Source organism: Hevea brasiliensis, chromosome 3 (assembly GCF_030052815.1).
Source record: "Hevea brasiliensis isolate MT/VB/25A 57/8 chromosome 3, ASM3005281v1, whole genome shotgun sequence".
Classification (NCBI taxonomy): domain Eukaryota; kingdom Viridiplantae; phylum Streptophyta; class Magnoliopsida; order Malpighiales; family Euphorbiaceae; genus Hevea; species Hevea brasiliensis.
The window spans coordinates 3,972,446-3,995,988 of record NC_079495.1 but is presented as its reverse complement, the minus strand read 5'-3'; the positions used below and the strand labels follow the sequence as shown (position 1 = coordinate 3,995,988).

General features: G+C 30.4%; 1 protein-coding gene and 1 pseudogene across 1 annotated transcript; both read right to left on the bottom strand.

Annotated features, from left to right (window-relative positions):
- Positions 1–15,983: 15,983 nt before the first annotated feature.
- On the bottom strand, positions 15,984–17,159 carry LOC131178806 (protein ASPARTIC PROTEASE IN GUARD CELL 1-like). Its single transcript, XM_058144749.1, has one exon. The coding sequence runs from the start codon at positions 17,157–17,159 to the stop codon at positions 15,984–15,986; it is 1,176 nt and encodes a 391-aa protein (XP_058000732.1).
- Positions 17,160–17,863: 704 nt separating this feature from the next.
- Positions 17,864–19,530, bottom strand: LOC110662461 (pentatricopeptide repeat-containing protein At2g36240-like; annotated as a pseudogene).
- Positions 19,531–23,543: the final 4,013 nt, after the last annotated feature.

Sequence of the window (23,543 nt, the reverse complement as noted above, 5' to 3'; positions counted from 1 at the left end):
GTCATTGAGGAAACAGAGATTATTGAAACAAAGGGATGAGGACTGAAGTCACCAAGAGACACGTTAGGGCATAATAAAAGTGAGGTAAGCGCCAAAGTTAATTAAAGTTATCAGATATCAAGTCGAGAGTAATGGAGTTATAATGAATACCTGAGATGTCAGAAGAATGGTCAATGAATAGCCAAGAGATAAGAGCATCTCTAAAAAGAGATGATGACAAATAGGATACTATAGTAGAATCAGAGAGCAGTAGAATGTCATAAATAATATACGAAGAGTTTGAAGAATAAATATTTTACCAATCTCTACATAGCTAGAGGAGTAATGATTGCACTTGTTCCGATAATCTTCTTTTCCTTATCTCTTATTTATTCAAGAATTCGAGGATGAATTTTTCTTAAGGGGGGAAGAATGTAACAACCCAAAAATTTAAAAATAATAATAATAAATAAAAAAATAAATATAATTTTGGACCTAATTGTAAAACCCTAAAAAGTTGGGGGACTAATAGTGTAATTAGAAGTTAAAAAAAAAAAAGACAGAAACCCAAAAACGCAGCAGACCCCCCCCCCCCAGCTCCCTTCTCTTTCTCCCCGACTCTCCCTCCTCCCTCCCATTTTCTTCTTGCCGGCAAGGGACCGGCTGCCGGTGACCACCCTAGCGGCTTTAGCGTGACCGGGCGACCACCAGGGACGGGAAATGGCGACGGAAGACGGCTGCGGCGATGAGAACCGAAGAGAGAGAGAGAGCGATGACGAGGACCATCCAAAGCCGTTTCTGGCCATCTCCGACGACAGGAAGACAAGGGACCCCGGCAGCGAGCTTCTGGCAGCATCGGGTTCCTCGTCTGACCAAGACTTGCCAGTTTTAATGGAGTTTTCCGGCAAGAAATGAAGAGAGAGAAAGAGGAGAGAGAAAGAGACGTCAGTGGCTTTCCGGCCACTTTTACGGCGATCCGATCGTCGGATCGAAAATCCGAGGCCACCGATGGACTCAGGACGACGAGATCTTTGAGATAGGACTGGTCCCGCTCCGATCGGACGCCGTTTGAAAAAGGCGATAATCGGACGGTCCAGATCGCTTGGTGAGATTTTCGAACTTTTTCGATTTTCAAAATTTAAAAAATAATAACTTTATGATAATTATTAACAAAATTTGGACTTAATTTAGGTGCGATTGGATCGACCGCATTTTCAACCAGATCTGGCTGCCCGACGGCTCGTCTCAGAACGTGGTCAATATTACAGTCAATCCTAGCATTTTCAAACGTTCTGGACGCGTTCCAGGTGTCAGAATTGGCATAGGTAAACCCGAACTCCAAGTTGCTCATTTTCAGCTAATATCGATTTAGAATAAATTCATAAAATATTCATGGATGATCGAAAAATTACAATTCCTTTTGCACTAGCCTTATAATATTATTAAGGACTGCAGGGCAAAGTTTTAGAATTTTTAGAGCTCATTTGGGTAGTTTTTGCAAAAGGGCTAGTTATAGGGACTAAAACGTAATTTTTCAAGTTTAAGACTATTGTCTGATTTGGAGGGCCCAAGAGGGGCTATGTGATGTTGATGAGATGTGATTGTGGAAATTTAGAATTTAGAAGTGTTATTTGAATCTTTTTGCAGGTTGGGTAGGTTCCAGGTATAGGGAAAACTCTGCCGGATTTTCGGCATGAATTAGGCTGTCTGTTGCCTCTTTAGAGTTTTATTTTGACTTAGTACTAATAAATTTATAATTTAATTATTAGGTGATCGAGATCAGCTATTTTTCTGCATCTAGCAGCCACAATAGTCATTGGTGTATTGTGAGTAAAATATTAATTTTAATTGTAATTTCGATATTATTATATGTTCAAGTATGCTCATGCATCACTTATAAATATGTATTTATGTAGTTAAACACTAGGCACGTTTTTATGTTGCATTCATAATTGTTAAAATGCCATGGATGTTGTTGTGGCAATTTGGAGCAGTGTGCGTGAGTTGGCGTGCGTGTAGTATGGTGTTGGCTATGGACAGGACGGGTAGACACGGCTTGAGATCTTCGCTGGGACCCGATCCTTCGGGGTAGACATGGCTCTGGGACCCCCATTTGGTTTATTAAACGAAAGTCTGACTTGAGTTCTTCGCTGGCATAGGTTGGATTAAGAGGGCTGTATAGGGGATCAGCTCCCATATATGTATTGTTTGACCTTATCGGGTGTGTGAGTGCTCCAGATTACCTTTTTACTGTTATGATGTGAAAATATTGATGATGTTACATTTTACTTTACAGGGTGCATTAGTTTTAGATAGTTATAGAAATTATGGTTAAAATTGATATTTTACTCTCTGAGTCGAACGCTCACTCCTGTTCACCATATTTTTCCAGGCTACAAGAGGAGACCTTTTTCAGAATAACATGTCCCTTTCCTCTTAGGTTATGAAAAGATTACTTAATTATATTATTATTCTCCAAATTTGTAATTTATGACTCCGCATGTGCTAGTAGTAGCATTAAGTCTGTCAGGGATTGCATGAATTTAAGTTTTTGTATTAACAAATGAAAATTTTTTATAAGTTTTAAATAGTTTGTAAATGGTGTAACAGGGTTGAGCTGGGCTCCCTTAATTTTAGTTTATGATAATTACTGGGCTAAGTTGGCCCCAAATAAAATTATAACAGTTTAATTCAAATTATTTTATATGCATATTGGGCCTAAATTATGGGCCTGGTCATGGGTTGAGGAATAGTTAGGCTTACTACGGGCCTCGGGGGCTTTAGGCTGGGCAAGGTCTTAGTGCCGGTCCGGCCCATAGGTTGGGTCGTGACAATATCGAATTTCATTTTCACTATTTTATTTATTTTATTTTTTAATATTAAATCATTATTTTTTAATTGTTATAAAGTAAAATTACTATTGAAAAAACTATGTATTTAGTTAACATAATTGTAAAATTCTTATTAAAATTAATTATTTAATCAAATAAAAAATTTACATTTATATCAATAGTTATGAAATTCTAATCATATTCAATGATAATTATTTTATTACAATTTATTTTCTTTTTTTAAAAAAATTAGTAAGGGATAAGCTATGACTAAATATTAAAATTGAAAATTTAAAATTTTTAAATAATTCAAGTATAATAATTACTTTATTGATTAAAAATTTATAACTTTTTTCTAAAAAAAATATTGATATCGATAAAAATATAGCTTTTATTAAACTTAAAATTTATTTTTACATATAATTAAATTTTCATTTATTTTATTTTCATTAAAAATAAAAATAAAACATTTTCATATTCTCAAACTATTTTCAGACATAATAATAAATTAAAAAAATATTTTTATTGAAAACATTAATAAAATTATTAGAATTACATTTGAATTTTGAATAATTTAAGTAAATAAAATTTATTAGAGTTACTGAACCAACACTTAGATGCTGGGAGGAGCCTGAATATATTTATACCTTCTTCTTTCCACCTTAACTTCTTTATTTACAATAGCTTATATGCATTTTTCTGTTTCTTCAAAGTTCTTACCTATTTCCTGGAAGAGAAAATTTTCACCACAATTGAGAAAACTCCAATTAATTTCGCTCAACTGTTGGCACCAAAATGAAAATTGTAAAAATTGAAGATGTCTACGCCTTCACCTCTTCGACTTATATACAATATAAAAGTAATATGGAACAGATTTCATATATATTAGATAAATTTTAATGATATAATTTAAAGGAAGACAAATGGTGATTTAACTACTTTAACAGAAATGATTAACGACTTAAATACAAAAATTTAAGTACTAAAATATAATAGAAATTTTTAGAATCTCAACGTTAGAAAAATAACCAAATAACCTCTATCTGTTTTAGAGCATGTGTTCTAGTCCCTGAAAGTTAGCATTTATTGGTAAAGAACGAAATCTTTGGCCTCCTACACAAACTTATCACGAAAGTAGGTATATGCTTTTTTTTTTTTAACCTTGTTATGAGGTTACCATCTGAATTAATTTTCCATTTATTTGGACTTATTTAAAGCATTTTTCATTTATTTGGACTTACTTGGAGTATTTTCCAACGGATTAAGATTCCTCAGAATTTCACATAATAGAAAAAAAAAATTCAAATGGGTGTTGTCTCAATGACACAACAAATGACTGGAAAGTCATACAGGTAGAAAAGAGTACTCTAATGCTGGTTTGGGAAGGAATATTATGATTTTGGAATCTTAATATTCCCATATAAACTCTCAAAATACTAGCCATCATCTGCATTTTTCATTTCATAAAGGCACCGCCTTTGTGACAAACACTTTATATAGTGTTAGATTTTGATCACAGGCATTCAACATATTCAAATGAGGCAGACTTCCTTCGATTATATATAGATAAATCCTTCTTATTATAGCATTCTCGGCACAGATCACTTGTATTTCACACAAATTTAACAGAACCTCACAGAATCTTCAGCATATATTCAAAACTCGGTAAGGCATTTCACATGTACATGTGCAGGCTATTTGGTTTGGAGCTGGACCCGTTATCAGAGTCCATGTTACCATTGAGCGGCAGCTACTTGAACAGGATGCTTTTTCATTACATTTTCACCATCCAACCATGCTCATAACCCATTGCTACTCATCAACCACGCCAAAACAAATACCACCCAAATTGAATGCCTCTCCATATCATTTGCTCTTCTCCAACTCTCTCGCATATGCACAGTACCCGTGCATGTTTAAACTTATCTAAACGACTTTAAGAATTCAATTTTTCTCCAATTATGATAGGACTCCAATAATATCTCTGCAACACTACGTGAACTTATAAAATCCTAGTAAAACTCTGTCATCAGATGCTACAGCTCAAAGAATAATTTGCTAGCTTAGCCAGAATCATGAGGAGAAAGGAATTCCCAAGTTCCCACTGATATTAAGAGATCTATTCCTTCGTAATTTATTATATTTAAGTTCCATGTGGGCTATGGGCCTCGTGATTTGAATCCAACTAACTTCTATACAACTCTTTTGCTTGGGATTTCATACATAATTCTGTGCTGGCTACAAGAACCACTCACATGGCCTCAATCATATCCCTATGCTTGGATTCATCATTGTAATCTTTTATTTTGGCTATGGATTTTGCATTGGTAAATTTGTCTTTTTTTTTTTCTGATCATTTTTAATTTACTTTTTTTTAAAGAAGGAATTTTAACATATTTAATTATTGCATCTCCATGGAAACATTTAACAATATAAATGGTTTTTATGTCTTCTTCTTCTTGTTCAGGCAGGTCGCTGTATTCACCGGATATAATGCATATGCTTCAATTGCAATTCATGCAAAGCTGCTGTTTGTCAAAACCCAAAACATCATACAGATTACTAATCATTATCACTGCAGTGAATTACGCAAAAAATTTAATTGGAATATCCGATTAATATAAGTATAATGTCTATAGAATTAGTTATTTTTTTGCTAATAATCTTTAGCGATAAGTTGCATTGTAATTAATGTAAATTAAAATTTATTAATAATAATTCTACTTATAAAAAAAATCCTATTATAATTTCTAATATAGTAGTTCTATAATCTTAATCCTATAACTATTATTAATTTATTAAAAATTATTTAATTTATTATAACGAAATTAATAAAAACAACTTTAAATATCGAATTTCATTTTCACTATTTTATTTATTTTATTTTTTAATATTAAATCATTATTTTTTAATTGTTATAAAGTAAAATTACTATTGAAAAAACTATGTATTTAGTTAACATAATTGTAAAATTCTTATTAAAATTAATTATTTAATCAAATAAAAAATTTACATTTATATCAATAGTTATGAAATTCTAATCATATTCAATGATAATTATTTTATTACAATTTATTTTCTTTTAAAAAAAAATAGTAAGGGATAAGCTTTGACTAAATATTAAAATTGAAAATTTAAATTTTTAACTAATTCAAGTATAACAATTACTTTATTGATTAAAAATTTATAACTTTTTTCTAAAAAAAATATTGATATTGATAAAAATATAGCTTTTATTAAACTTAAAATTTATTTTTACATAAATTTAAATTTTCATTTATTTTATTTTCATTAAAAATAAAAATAAAACATTTTCATATTCTCAAACTATTTTCAGACATAATAATAAATTAAAAAATATTTTTATTGAAAACATTAATAAAATTATTAGAATTACATTTGAATTTTGAATAATTTAAGTAAATAAAATAAAACTAACATTAATTTTCAATCTTAATAAAATTAACCAAATTAAAAATTTAAGAAAAAATTTAAAATTACTTAAGAGTTTTTTTTAATTATTCTTATTTTCAAAATAAATTTTATTTTTTTAATAAAATATTTTAATTTATAAAATTATTAAATATATTATTTACAAAAATCATTTATACTTTATTTAAATAATTAATTATTTAAACTTTATTCGGATATTTCTGTCGGTGTGGTAATGGCACTTTGTTGGGCAAATTGACGCCCACAATTGCCAAGTCAACTGAACTTAGGGTTTTGTATCGTGCAGAAGTTAAAAGTTGAGATGAGGCTCAAGCATAGAGTTGGTGAGGGAGGACTATAGGTTTTTGGAGGTAGCGGTGGTTTTATTGGGTGAGAGGGCGAGGAGGAAAACAACAAGGGCATTTATGCCATTAAAAAAAATTATCAGTTTTTTTTAATATAGTCTAAGCTTAACTAATAGAAAATTTGATTTGATTTTAACAAAAAAAAAATTAATTTGTTAATAAATTAAAATGTGAAGATCAAATTAATACTAAACTTAAAACTAAAGATTAATCTGTGAATTTTATTATACCGTAGGAATTTAGTTATAAATTACCTACTCTTTACAAGTGCCGCTTTTTCTCCTCATAGGCTTATATGTAAATTTAAAACTCAACTTAGTCAAGTATTTGGCTCTAAATTAGTTGGAGTTAGTTAGAGATAAGCTCAGTTTTAGATGAACAAATAAAAGCAGCAACAAAAATAACGTATTCATATAAAATAAAAGAGAGGTAGACTGATCATATATTATGCATGAATTCTAAACGGACGAATATAAAGTAACAATAGATGCATGATAATACTATATTAGTTGCCTAAAGGAAAAATATTACAATAATTTTGCATGAAAACTATCAGTTGTATCATTCTAATCATGCTATTTGTTTCTGAAAATAGTGCATTGGGAAAAGTTCAGATTATGATAATGAAAAAACCATGAACATTTACTACTCTTTTACAAGTGCCGCTTTTTCTCCTCATAGGCTTATATATAAATTTAAAACTCAACTTAGTCAAGTATTTGGCTCTAAATTAGTTGGAGTTAGTTAGAGATAAGCTCAGTTTTAGATGAACAAATAAAAGCAGCAACAAAAATAACGTATTCATATAAAATAAAAGAGAGGTAGACTGGTCATATGTTATGCATGAATTTTAAATGGACGAGTATAAAGTAACAATAGATGCATGATAATACTATATTAGTTGCCTAAAGGAAAAATATTACAGTAATTTTGCATGAAAACTATCAGTTGTATCATTCTAATCTTGCTATTTGCTTCTGAAAATAGTGCATTGGGAAAAGTTCAGATTATGATAATGAAAAAACCATGAACATTTACTACTCTTTTACAAGTGCCGCTTTTTCTCCTCATAGGCTTATATATAAATTCAAAACTCAACTTAGTCAAGTATTTGGCTCTAAATTAGTTGGAGTTAGTTAGAGATAAGCTCAGTTTTAGATGAACAAATAAAAGCAGCAACAAAAGTAACGTATTCATATAAAATAAAATAGAGGTAGACTGGTCATATGTTATGCATGAATTTTAAATGGACGAGTATAAAGTAACAATAGATGCATGATAATACTATATTAGTTGCCTAAAGGAAAAATATTACAGTAATTTTGCATGAAAACTATCAGTTGTATCATTCTAATCTTGCTATTTGCTTCTGAAAATAGTGCATTGGGAAAAGTTCAGATTATGATAATGAAAAAACCATGAACATTTACTACTCTTTTACAAGTGCCGCTTTTTCTCCTCATACGCTTATATATAAATTCAAAACTCAACTTAGTCAAGTATTTGGCTCTAAATTAGTTGGAGTTAGTTAGAGATAAGCTCAGTTTTAGATGAACAAATAAAAGCAGCAACAAAAGTAACGTATTCATATAAAATAAAATAGAGGTAGACTGGTCATATGTTATGCATGAATTTTAAAAGGACGAGTATAAAGTACCAATAGATGCATGATAATACTATATTAGTTGCTTAAAGGAAAAATATTACAGTAATTTTGCATGAAAACTATCAGTTGTATCATTCTAATCTTGCTATTTGCTTCTGAAAATAGTGCATTGGGAAAAGTTCAGATTATGATAATGAAAAAACCATGAACATTTACTACTCTTTTACAAGTGCCGCTTTTTCTCCTCATATGCTTATATATAAATTCAAAACTCAACTTAGTCAAGTATTTGGCTCTAAATTAGTTGGAGTTAGTTAGAGATAAGCTCAGTTTTAGATGAACAATTAAAAGCAGCAACAAAAGTAACGTATTCATATAAAATAAAATAGAGGTAGACTGGTCATATGTTATGCATGAATTTTAAATGGACGAGTATAAAGTAACAATAGATGCATGATAATACTATATTAGTTGCCTAAAGGAAAAATATTACAGTAATTTTGCATGAAAACTATCAGTTGTATCATTCTAATCTTGCTATTTGCTTCTGAAAATAGTGCATTGGGAAAAGTTCAGATTATGATAATGAAAAAACCATGAACATTTACTACTCTTTTACAAGTGCCGCTTTTTCTCCTCATAGGCTTATATATAAATTCAAAACTCAACTTAGTCAAGTATTTGGCTCTAAATTAGTTGGAGTTAGTTAGAGATAAGCTCAGTTTTAGATGAACAAATAAAAGCAGTAACAAAAGTAACGTATTCATATAAAATAAAAGAGAGGTAGACTGGTCATATGTTATGCATGAATTTTAAATGGACGAGTATAAAGTAACAATAGATGCATGATAATACTATATTAGTTGCCTAAAGGAAAAATATTATAGTAATTTTGCATGAAAACTATCAGTTGTATCATTCTAATCTTGCTATTTGCTTCTGAAAATAGTGCATTGGGAAAAGTTCAGATTATGATAATGAAAAAACCATGAACATTTACTACTCTTTTACAAGTGCCGCTTTTTCTCCTCATAGGCTTATATATAAATTCAAAACTCAACTTAGTCAAGTATTTGGCTCTAAATTAGTTGGAGTTAGTTAGAGATAAGCTCAGTTTTAGATGAACAAATAAAAGCAGCAACAAAAATAACGTATTCATATAAAATAAAAGAGAGGTAGACTGGTCATATGTTATGCATGAATTTTAAATGGACGAGTAAAAGTAACAAGATGCATGATAATACTATATTAGTTGCCTAAAGGAAAAATATTACAATAATTTTGCATGAAAACTATCAGTTGTATCATTCTAATCTTGCTATTTGCTTCTGAAAATAGTGCATTGAGAAAAGTTCAGATTATGATAATGAAAAAACCATGAACATTTACTACTCTTTTACAAGTGCCGCTTTTTCTCCTCATAGGCTTATATATAAATTCAAAACTCAACTTAGTCAAGTATTTGGCTCTAAATTAGTTGGAGTTAGTTAGAGATAAGCTCAGTTTTAGATGAACAAATAAAAGCAGCAACAAAAATAACGTATTCATATAAAATAAAAGAGAGGTAGACTGGTCATATGTTATGCATGAATTTTAAATGGACGAGTATAAAGTAACAATAGATGCATGATAATACTATATTAGTTGCCTAAAGGAAAAATATTACAGTAATTTTGCATGAAAACTATCAGTTGTATCATTCTAATCTTGCTATTTGCTTCTGAAAATAGTGCATTGGGAAAAGTTCAGATTATCATAATGAAAAAACCATGAACATTTACTACTCTTTTACAAGTGCCACTTTTTCTCCTCATAGGCTTATATATAAATTCAAAACTCAACTTAGTCAAATATTTGGCTCTAAATTAGTTGGAGTTAGTTAGAGATAAGCTCAGTTTTAGATGAACAAATAAAAGCAGCAACAAAAATAACATATTCATATAAAATAAAAGAGAGGTAGACTGGTCATATATTATGCATGAATTCTAAATGGACGAGTATAAAGTAACAATAGATGCATGATAATACTATATTAGTTGCCTAAAGGAAAAATATTACAGTAATTTTGCATGAAAACTATCAGTTGTATCATTATAATCTTGCTATTTGCTTCTGAAAATAGTGCATTGGGAAAAGTTCAGATTATAATAATGAAAAAACCATGAACATTTACTACTCTTTTACAAGTGCCGCTTTTTCTCCTCATAGGCTTATATATAAATTCAAAACTCAACTTAGTCAAGTATTTGGCTCTAAATTAGTTGGAGTTAGTTAGAGATAAGCTCAGTTTTAGATGAACAAATAAAAGCAGCAACAAAAATAACGTATTCATATAAAATAAAAGAGTGGTAGACTGGTCATATATTATGCATGAATTCTAAATGGACGAGTATAAAGTAACAATAGATGCATGATAATACTATATTAGTTGCCTAAAGGAAAAATATTACAGTAATTTTGCATGAAAACTATCAGTTGTATCATTCTAATCTTGTTATTTGCTTCTGAAAATAGTGCATTGGGAAAAGTTCAGATTATGATAATGAAAAAACCATGAACATTTACTACTCTTTTACAAGTGCCGCTTTTTCTCCTCATAGGCTTATATATAAATTCAAAACTCAACTTAGTCAAGTATTTGGCTCTAAATTAGTTGGAGTTAGTTAGAGATAAGCTCAGTTTTAGATGAACAAATAAAAGTAGCAACAAAAATAACGTATTTATATAAAATAAAAGATAGGTAGACTGGTCATATGTTATGCATGAATTTTAAATGGACGAGTATAAAGTAACAATAGATGCATGATAATACTATATTAGTTGCCTAAAGGAAAAATATTACAGTAATTTTGCATGAAAACTATCAGTTGTATCATTCTAATCTTGCTTTTTGCTTCTGAAAATAGTGCATTGGGAAAAGTTCAGATTATGATAATGAAAAAATCATGAACATTTACTACTCTTTTACAAGTGCCGCTTTTTCTCCTCATAGGCTTATATATAAATTCAAAACTCAACTTAGTCAAGTATTTGGCTCTAAATTAGTTGGAGTTAGTTAGAGATAAGCTCAGTTTTAGATGAACAAATAAAAGCAGCAACAAAAATAACGTATTCATATAAAATAAAAGAGAGGTAGACTGGTCATATATTATGCATGAATTCTAAATGGACGAGTATAAAGTAACAATAGATGCATGATAATACTATATTAGTTGCCTAAAGGAAAAATATTACAGTAATTTTGCATGAAAACTATCAGTTGTATCATTCTAATCTTGCTATTTGCTTCTGAAAATAGTGCATTGGGAAAAGTTCAGCTTATGATAATGAAAAAACCATGAACATTTACTACTCTTTTACAAGTGCCGCTTTTTCTCCTCATAGGCTTATATATAAATTCAAAACTCAACTTAGTCAAGTATTTGGCTCTAAATTAGTTGGAGTTAGTTAGAGATAAGCTCAGTTTTAGATGAACAAATAAAAGTAGCAACAAAAATAACGTATTCATATAAAATAAAAGAGAGGTAGACTGGTCATATATTATGCATGAATTCTAAATGGACGAGTATAAAGTAACAATAGATGCATGATAATACTATATTAGTTGCCTAAAGGAAAAATATTATAGTAATTTTGCATGAAAACTATCAGTTGTATCATTATAATCTTGCTATTTGCTTCTGAAAATAGTGCATTGGGAAAAGTTCAGATTATGATAATGAAAAAACCATGAACATTTACTACTCTTTTACAAGTGCCGCTTTTTCTCCTCGTAGGCTTATATATAAATTCAAAACTCAACTTAGTCAAGTATTTGGCTCTAAATTAGTTGGAGTTAGTTAGAGATAAGCTCAGTTTTAGATGAACAAATAAAAGCAGCAACAAAAATAACGTATTCATATAAAATAAAATAGAGGTATACTGGTCATATGTTATGCATGAATTCTAAATGGACGAGTATAAAGTAACAATAGATGCATGATAATACTATATTAGTTGCCTAAAGGAAAAATATTACAGTAATTTTGCATGAAAACTATCAGTTGTATCATTCTAATCTTGCAATTTGCTTCTGAAAATAGTGCATTGGGAAAAGTTCAGATTATGATAATGAAAAAACCATGAACATTTACTACTCTTTTACAAGTGCCGCTTTTTCTCCTCATAGGCTTATATATAAATTCAAAACTCAACTTAGTCAAGTATTTGGCTCTAAATTAGTTGGAGTCAGTTAGAGATAAGCTCAGTTTTAGATGAACAAATAAAAGCAGGAACAAAAATAACGTATTCATATAAAATAAAAGAGAGGTAGACTGGTCATATGTTATGCATGAATTTTAAATGGACGAGTATAAAGTAACAATAGATGCATGATAATACTATATTAATTGCCTAAAGGAAAAATATTACAGTAATTTTGAATGAAAATTATCAGTTGTATCATTCTAATCTTGCTATTTGCTTTTGAAAATAGTGCATTGGGAAAAGTTCAGATTATGATAATGAAAAAACCATGAACATTTAATACTCTTTTACAAGTGCCGCTTTTTCTCCTCATAGGCTTATATATAAATTCAAAACTCAACTTAGTCAAGTATTTGGCTCTAAATTAGTTGGAGTTAGTTAGAGATAAGCTCAGTTTTAGATGAACAAATAAAAGCAGCAACAAAAATAACGTATTCATATAAAATAAAAGAGAGGTAGATTGGTCATATATTATGCATGAATTCTAAATGGACGAGTATAAAGTAACAATAGATGCATGATAATACTATATTAGCTGCCTAAAGGAAAAATATTACAGTAATTTTGCATGAAAACTATCAGTTGTATCATTCTAATCTTGCTATTTGCTTCTGAAAATAGTGCATTGGGAAAAGTTCAGATTATGATAATGAAAAAACCATGAATATTTACTACTGGTCACTCGACAATGATCTTGGCTATCTTTCTGTTGCAAATGGCATGAATTTTCCTGTTCATTTCAGGGGATCACACCCTTTTGCTGTGATGTGCAGTGGGATAATTCAAAATGGCATCATTTTATTGTTGCTTATCGTTGTCAAAGAGACTGTATTTGGATGATTTAATGTTTCTTTATTTTCTTTAATATTTTATTTTATTATAAAAATTTTAAGAATTATATTTTTTAAAATTAATAAAATAATTTAAAACTATATTATAAAAAAATTTTAAATATATTATACATGGCACAAACATTTAGTTAGTAAGTATCATAAAGCTCAACTTTGAAAGAGGTTAACATAATATTAACCTGTGAAAGCTCATTTTTTGGCCGAGTGACATCTTATATGGAGAAATTGCTTTTGCAGTATGCACGTTTCTATTTTACTCTTTTGTTTCCTTCAATTTCAACATTTCTCTTCCCTAACTTAATAGTGCTTTTATTTGGTACAAATTCGCCCACCCCGTTATATGTTACGAATTGTGTTTTAATATTAAATATTTATTTTTTAATTATTATAAAATAAAATTACTATTAAAAATTATTTAATTAATATAATTGTAAAATTTTTATTAAAATTAAATATTTAATTAAAAAAATTTACATTTGTATCAATAAATATAAAATTCTAATCATATTTAATCACAACTATTTTATTATCAATTTGTTTCTTTTTATAAAGAAATAATAACCATTAAGCTTTGACTAAATATTAAAATGGAGAATTTAAATTTTTAAAACAATTTAAATATAACAATCACTTTATTGATTAAAATTTTATAACTTTTTTCTAAAGATTTATTGATATTGATAAAAATGTAGATTTTATTAAACTTAAAATTTATTTTTACATATAATTAAATTTTAATTTATTTTTTTATGAAAAATAAAAAAAAATTCGTTTTTCATTTATTTTTTTTATGAAAAATAAAAAAAATTCGTTTTCTTAAATTATTTTCAGGCATACTAATAAATTTAAAAATGAATTTTCTTGAAAATATTAATAAAATTATTAGAATTACATTTGAATATTCGCTAATTTATATAAATAGAATAAAACTAACATTAATTTTATAATCTTAATAAAATTAATAAAATAAAAAATTTAAGTAAAATTAAAAGATTACTTAGAGTTTTTTAATTAATTAGGCATATTTTCAATATATTTTTTTTTGTTTTAATGAAATATTATAATTTATAAATTTATTAAAAATTAAAATATGTTATTCATGAAATTTGAATAATTAATTATTTAGAGTGGTAATGGTATTTTGATGGACAGATTAACACCTGCGATTGCCAAGTTAACTGAAATTAAGGTTTTATATCATTGCCCTTTAATGGTCATGCAGAAGTCAGAAGTTGAGGCGAGGCTCAAGCATGGAGTTGGTGAGACAGGACTACGGCTGTTTAGAGGTGGCGGTGGTTCTATTGAGTGAGAGGGCGAGGAGGAAAACAATAAGGGCATTTATGCCATTAAAAAATAGAAAATTTAAAATGATTAAAAAAATTAATTTATTAACCGAAGTAAAATGTAATAATCAAATCATTACCTAAACTTAAAACTGTATTAATATGTAGGTTTTACTGCCTAAGAAACTTGGTTGTAAATTTGAGTATTTTCTTTGTGATTTGTAAATACCACATTGTCAAGTACCAGTTACAGGTAGTTCAAATTAGGCCTTTAAATCCAATAGTTAGCCCAATCAGTACCTTGAGTTGGAACCGTGGTGAGCTTGAAACACCGTGCAGCTCAGTCCTTGAAAGATCTTGTATCTGATAAACAGCCCAAATTTGTGTTTTTAATGGGAATAATGGTCATGGTTACTAGAGGAAAACTAGAATCGGCAAAGGCTAGGCTTTGAGGGCCTGTTTGTAGTTGAGCCCAAGAGCCATGGTGGTAGCGTTACTTTGGTTAATGAGTTGAACAGAGGTGGAAGGTCAAAGGATGCCTTTTTCGACACAGCCACACAGGTTGCTGTGTGCAGTAGAGAAACTTCAACAGTGGGGGATGCTTTGCGAAGCACATTTAAAACTCGTCTTCGGGCCTATTGCAAAAGGATTGATTTTTAGAATTTATTGACTGCGACTATTGGCGCTGGACAGTGAGTTGGTGCTGAATTGTGTGGCTCGACGTGTTACGGTTGTCTAAGCCTTTTATATTGGAGCAGATAAGAGAGGTTGTGTCTACAATGCATGAATAAATCTCCTGGCCCTGATGGACTTACTGCAGCTTTTTATCAAAGATTCTGGGTCATTGCTAAGCCTGATGCCTGTCGTGCTTGTTTGGAATGCTTGAATCATGGTTAGTTACCTCCAGGGCATAACCGAACTTCTATTGTTTTAATATCGAATACGCACGGTTATGAATGATTTAGAGAGGATAGAGACAGCAGAGAAGGGACGTGTTGATTTTACTGTATGCAGTGCTCTTGACATCTTTGGAGCAAACTTATCCTACATGTTGTTGCTTGGCATGCCTAGTAAGAGGCCTTGAGAGTGTAGAGCCCTTTAATCGTTGAATTGATCAAGAAAAAGAGAGATTCTCTTCTCATTGATAAAATTAAATGGATTGATCTTAATTACAAATTTAAACATAAATTTAAATTTTCCTTTTCTCATTAATCCTACTGTGCTTATAGACAATGTAAAGGCAATATAGAACAGATTTCACATATAGTAGATAAACTATAATAAGTAATCTAAATGAAGACAACTGATGATTTAGCTACTTTATTAGAAATGATTAACAACTTAAATACTAAAAACTTAAGAACTAAAATATAACAGAAACTTTTGAAATCTCAACAATCATTGGAGGAGAATGTCACAGTGTGCTCTGCTAAATTGAAAGAAAGTCTTGTCCTCCCGAGTTGATAACTCCCCAACATCGTTAGTGATCGATCCAAAGGTGCAAATGCAAGACAATATACCCCAGTCTGTACTTCATACAAGACTTGCCGTGGGTCTAGATGAAGGACCTTCTCATCAGTAAAATGAAGCGACACCTCAGGAAAATAATTCAGATAATATATATTTGTTTTATAGCATGCGTCTAGGCCCCAATAGCTTACTCGTAAGGGAACGAAATCTTCGGTTTCATCCACAAACTTATCACGAAATTGGGTATATATTTCTCTTGGAAACCTTGTTATTCTGGTTCCAGTATCCAAAAGTACACCATAGCTACCATCTGAATTGATTTCCCATTTATCTGGACTTACTTCGAGCATTTCCCCGTGGATTGAGATTCCTTTGAATTCCACATAATAAAAAGAAAAATCATAAAATGGGTGTCGTTGCAATGACACAACAATTGATTTATCGTGCGGGGTTGGAAAGTCATACAGGTAAAGGGCAGTACTCATTTCAGTTTGCGTAATTAGACAAAAGGAGAATTTGGCAGCTCTAATCTGGGTTGGGAAGGAATACTTAAGATTTTGGAATCCTAATATACCCGCATAAACACCCAAAAAATACTTGCCAGGATTGTGAGTTCCACACCCAAAAATAACCTTGTATGAAAAACGGCCATCTAAACTTGACAGTTCTTCAATCGCAAGAACCCCCGAAGTAGTATCATTATCTAAATATTTAATACGATAAAAGCACCGCCCTTGTGGCGAACAACTTATATCCGGGTGACTTTGATCACATTTGTTTGAAGAGCATCTAATAGATTCAAATGAGCGAGACCTCATTCGATTATATTTGGGTATATTTTTCTGATTATAACATTTTTCGCATGGATAGCACTGCCACCAAATAATTGAAGAGCCAGTGTCCAAGAGCAGCTGGGTTCGTATCTTTTCCTCACCAATCCGTAGTACAACTACATGCTCTCCGTTAGACTCTGCAAATAGAGGTACAACAACCGATGAAGGTGACTGTCCAACACCTACACTAGGGAGAATTGTCAAATGCTTAAGCCTTTCCTCATCACGAGCCAAGCTTGTTAAAGCATATGACTCAGAGTCCATTTGTAATCTGATAAACTTTTTGATATGATAAATTGGAAGGGTTATGGGAGACAATGAAGATGAGGAAAGAATGAGAAAAAAACAAAAGGTTGATGCAAAGAGGAAAAAAGCAGGAAAGGGAGTAGATAATGCCATTGTTAAGAGTTGTTAGCCCACAACTTTGCAAGATATGAAAATTGATGAATGTTTAGGTTTATAAATAGTGGCTAGGTGCTAGAGGTAGTTGAATCACTAGTTGGATCACATATTTTGTATCTGCTAAGTTAGTTCACATATTTTGTATCTGCCAAAGTTAGTTTTGGCAGCAACTTTTGTTACTTTTGGATAGTTAAGAGTTAGATGATCTTCATATATTGATTGATTAACATGCAAAAAATATCTTTCACTCATTATATATACCTCAGCTGTTCTCTTCCTCTCGGTTCTCCTTTCTTGAATGGACATCCTGCAGTCCTTCTCTACATAAAATCTTCGTCTTATTTGGAAGCATCTCATTTCCTTCCACGCAAGCCAAAATTCCTAAAGCCTTTGGAACAAAAGCCCCTCCCACAAACAAACATCAGCCAGAATATGTAAAAAGCCTTCACCGAGTCTCAATGGAAGGGAAGAAGGTAATTAACATGGAGATATAAATTGCTTTCCTGACTTTTCAGCGTACATCCCTCTTTAGTTAACTTCTTTCAAAACTAGAATGCCTCTCATGGTTTCATAACTTATGCTATAGCTTTACAAGACTTCGAAGACTGAGTAGTCTCGTAAGTGTAAATCCTGTTCTGCTTCAAACTTTTCAATCCATCAAGGCAAAAGCTCTATAAAAATAATTTTGCATGCCTCTCCTTATGGGAAAGAACACCAGTACTCATCAAACCGTATGCACCTATCAATCAAAGCTTTAAGTGAAACAACAGCAAGCTCATTTTCAGCATCATTCATTTATTTAAGCAGCTCCTCGTCCTTATTCATCTGCAGCTGATGACAATTACCTTGGCATTATCATGGATGACAAATGCAGTTTGTATGAATATATTTATACCTGCTGCTTCCACTTTTAACTTCTTCCTTTCCTCCTTGATTTACAACAGCCTATATGCATTTGTCTGTTTCGTCAAAGTTCTTACTTACTTCATGGAAGAGGAATTCCACCATAATTGAGAAATCCCAGCTAATTCCACTAAACTGTTGGTGCCAAAACCAAAATGTAAAAATTGAAGATGTCTATGCATTCACCTTTTCAACTCAGTCAAAAATGGTGTTTAGGAGGGCTTCTAGATTTAGAAAGGCCATCCATTAACCTATTATATGTAGCAAGATCAGGTATAAATTCTCTATCCAGCATCTCATCCACCAAAACTTCTCCTTCCTTCCTTTTGCCCTCTCTTGTATACCCATATACCAAAGTGTAATATGTCATATCATCTAGTTCCAAACCCTTGCTAGAAGCCAATAATCTCAATTTGTCAGCATCAACTGTTCTTCCTACATTGCAAAGATCTTGAAGGAGATAATTAAAGGTCACAATATCTGAAATGATACTCTCCTTCAACATTCTTTCCATCAATCTGAAGGCTTCTTCTATTTTTCTCAAACCTTCTATTAAAGTGGTACAAGAAACCATTCCTCCGCAACTGATTCAACAACTCCAAAGCTGCTCAGTTGTTCCTTTTGCCACATAGCTTGTCCACAAGCATACAGAAATCAAAATTACTTGGCAAAGCTCGTTTTCTTGAAAAATCAATCAACGATTCACAAGCCTCCAAGACCATCAGCCAAAATCTCTCAAGTCACACTTGAAAACTCACACCCCAAATCAATCATCTGATATGCCATCTTAACCCCTTCATCAAACTTCCTCTCCTAAAGAACCCCATCATCAATGTATTAAAACTAACCACATTAGGACTACACCCCTTCTCTCTCATCTCCCTAAACAACTCTAAAGCCTTCTTAAACTTCTTATTCCTACAATAGCTACTAATCAAGATATTAAAAGTAAACACATCAGGCTTAACTCTATCCTTCAACATCTATTATATATCTCCGTAACCTTATCATGCTACCTTATCATGCTGCCCACATTTCACATGCCCATGAATCAAAACATAATAAACAGCTAAACTAGCCCTCCCATCAATCAATTTCCTCATGGTCTCAAAAGCAAGCAAGGCATCATCCAATTTACCTGCTTCACAATAGCCATTAATAGCAAACTGAAAAATGCGTTCAATTCTACGACAAGAAAATGTAGCCTCAGAACAAGGGCAGGGATTGGATGCCATGAAAGAGAGAAGCGAGAAGAGTTCCGAGAGGCGGTTGGTGATGGCAAGAGTACGTGCCATCCATTCAAAAGTCTCCTGCTCTCTTCTCATTCTCTTCTTCTTCTTGACAACTTTTGTCTTGAGATTTGTGGTGTTTAATTTTGCAGCTTCCTGTACTAGTGAAGTTTGTGATCTCTCAGTGATTTATCTATTAAAGATACTAATTATAAGACTTGCTGTTCTTGGATTTTATCTTTTTCTGTGGATCTGTAGGACATTGAGTTTTTTCTTCAAGGACAAGAAAGAAAATAGTGGTGACCCTTCAATGATTAAGTCAATAATTTCAAATTAAATTATATGAACTCTTCCCACTAAGCTCAATAAATAGACCATCTAGATATATCTAACCGAAAAAACAAAGTGAAAAATAAAACAGGGAAACCAAACATCATATGGAAATATTTATTTAAGCAAACATCAAATGGCCAACTGCTAGCAATTCTCAAACATCTGACTGCTACTATTAACAATTCTCAAACATCAAATGGCTAAACTATCACACAATTTTTTTCTCGGTAATAGTTACACAAAAATGACCGAACACCATATTCATCATCTTCTGCAAAATCTTCACCACAAAATGAGGAGCTCATGAGGATAGGGCATTGACATATACACCTGCAGGCGATTTGGCTTGGAGCTCGACCCCTTATCTGAGTCCACCTTACCATTGAGCGACAACAACCTGAACAGGATGCTGTACACCCACAACCCACCAACGATGTATGATTCCTCAAAGCCTCATTGCTTATCATATCTTCCAAAGCCACCAAAGCTGATAACCCATCAATACTCATCAACCACACCAAAATAAATGTCAGCAAAATTGATGGCCTCTCCATATCTTTTGCTTTTCTCAAATATACAGAGTATGCTCACGAGCATGGCTATTTATACCTATGATTACCAAATACTTTGAACTTATCTAAACAACCCCAAGAGTTCAATTTTACTCCAAAGAATTCTAGAGATTTTGAGCTTGTCTCCAGAGATTTATTCCTTTCTAATTTAAGTTATTATATTAGAGTTCAACTTCAACTATACAACTGCTGTCTTGCTTGGGATGCAACAAGATCACTCACATGGCCTCAATCATATCCTATGCTTTGATTCATATATTTCAAGCCACCTTGCCACACCCTGGACCTGTATCGAATTAAAGCCACAGCACGCTGATCAGTTTTAATTTAATAATATTAAAATTACCTTTAAAATTATGAAATATTTTTCTTAGTTCATTTTTCTTAAATTTAAATTACTTTGTTCTTGAAATCATAGTTACCAAATTTAGTTCAGAACTAGATCGATTGACGAACTATAAATTAATGATTATTAGAAATTAATTGGATATTACTTTTATTAATATAAATAAATAAATTTAGCAAGCTATTTTTTATTTTTAAAATCAAACTTTCAATATTTATTATTTTACACATATATTTAAATAATATTTTTAAATTTCATAAAATTATTAAAAATATTCAAATTTTAAATACTATTACTTAATATTTTTTATTTTCAAAAATTATAAATAATAAATGAAATAAAAATATTTCTGTAAATCACTAATATTTTTATTAATGACTATCCTTTAAGATATTTATAAAATATTAATTAGATATTATAAAAAGTAAAAAAAAAATTATGTCATTTTATAAAGTTGAATGCCTCTTCATATCTTTTGTTTTCTCACATATGCAGAGTATGCTTGCGAGTATGAATACTTTGAACTTTTCTAAATAACTTCAAGAGTTCAATTTTACTACAAAGATTTTAGAGATTTTGAGCTTATCTCCAGAGATCTAAGTTTTTATATTAAAGTTCTACGCGGATCATGGGCCTCGTAATTTAGATAAACTCCAACAATACAACTCTTGCCTTGCTTGGGTTGCAACGAGATGATCACTCACATGGCCTCAAATTTTAAATACTATTATTAAATATTTTTTATTTTCAAAATTATAAATAATAAATGAAATAAAAATATTTCTATAAATCACTAATATTTTTATTAATGACTATATTTTAAAATATTTATAAAATATTAATTAAGTATTATAAAAATTTTAAAAAATAATAATTTAAGGGATTTCAATTGATATTCTTCTCAACTTCACAAAATAAGAGCCACTTAGATGTTGGCTTGAGAAGTAATACAAGAGTAATATTCTATTTAGGATAACTAACTATAAACAAAAGAGAATTTGTAAGCTCTAATCTGGTTTAGGAATGAATATTTATCGACCATGTTTAAAATAATATTTATTATTAAATTAATAAATAATTACATTTTAGCAAACTTTTGGATATGGTAAATAGGAATGCTTATGGGAGAAAATGAAGCAGACGACAATGGCAAAAGTGACTTAGGATGGGATCAGTAGAAGAAAGCGGGGAAAGAGCAAAGAAAAAAATGGATTTGAGGATCGTGAGCCTAAAAGTTTACAAGACATAAAAATTGATGCATATCAAGTTTATAAATTTAATTTCAAAAATATTAAAAATTTTCGTTGAAATTAAATAAGTTTAAAATTAAGTTTTAAATTAAGTAAGTTTTTATACTTTTTAATTAACGCTAAATAAGTCTATACTTAATAAAATATTATTTTTTAATAATAAAATTTTATTTTTTAATTTTTTAAATAATAAAATATTAAGAATAAAAATGTTAATATTAAACAATTTTTGTTTACCATGTTTTTCAATTTTTTTAAATTTTATTTTAATTAAAATTAATAAATACTTTTTAATATTTAAAATTAAGAAAAATAATATTTTATTATTAAAAAATAATATTTTATTATACATGAACTTATTAATTTAGTGTTATTAGAAAGTAAATAGACTTTTTTAATCCAAATTTTAATTTTAAACTTATTTCTGTATCAAAAATACATAGACTTATTTAGTCTTTCTTCCAAATTTAATTTGGATGTAAGTTTTATGTGGTAGAGTTAGTTGTGTTAATTAATGGGTGTGCATAGTTTTGTAGGGTCAAAAAACTTATTTAATTATTTTATTTTGATTATGATTTTTTATTAAAAACTAAACTAAAATCATACCGATCCATATATCGAATCAAAATTGAATAGTACTTTAAAGTGGTTGGATAAAAAGAAAAAGATTTGAGTTAGTAAATATAAAAAAAATATAATAAGTAGTTATGTATTTAATTTGAAAAATACTTTAAAAAGAAAGTTTACCTTTTGCCTGTCTTGCATGAAATACCACCGGTGACAATTGTAGATGTGCACATCTTCTTTAAGTTACTCTAAGAACCATTGTCAATTGTCTTTATTCTCCACACGCATACTAGCGTATGCTAAAGGGAACATACGACTATTTGGATCTATCCTTACTGTTGATAATAGTTGTTTTCCATAAGTCCCTTTGAACCAACATCCATTAGAACAACCATTTATAGGAAATGATTCCTAATAGTGAATTCATCATTTTATTTTATTTATTTTAATTAATCGCGGTCCTGTAACTTAGATTTGTTATATGTGATTTGTTAATAGTAATAAAGAAAGAAGCTGACAAATAGATGTACATCCCACAAACTCTCCCTTCTCTTCTCTAAATGTCACTGTACTCCAAGGATTAGTTCTTAAAATTTCACAATTGTAATTACGCAATCTACCATACTGGGCAGCTTCATCCCCATGAATCCTTTTGCTCTCCAAGCTTTGGCCATGGTAATACTTATGTTTTAATCATCTTTGATCCTCCCAATTAACCTTGTTAAAGTCAAGTCAAGATCATTTGTGAAGGTCTCTAAGTAGTGTGAAGCAATCCATTTTGTAGTGACATGGTAGTTTATAAAACTCTTTGCACAACTATAGTTCAATGAAGCTGTCTTTATTTGCATGGTTTAATCATTGGGGTCTTTAGTGTGTAGTTTACTTGCCCAAATCTTCCAGCCACACTCCTTCTTACACCTAGCTTGTAACACCCCTATATGCATAGCCTGGTATATTACACTGTTTCGGTGACCGGTGTTGGTCCGAATAATTAAGAAGATTAGAACCATGTTTAAGACACCTAGAAAAGCCCTGAATGAAAATTA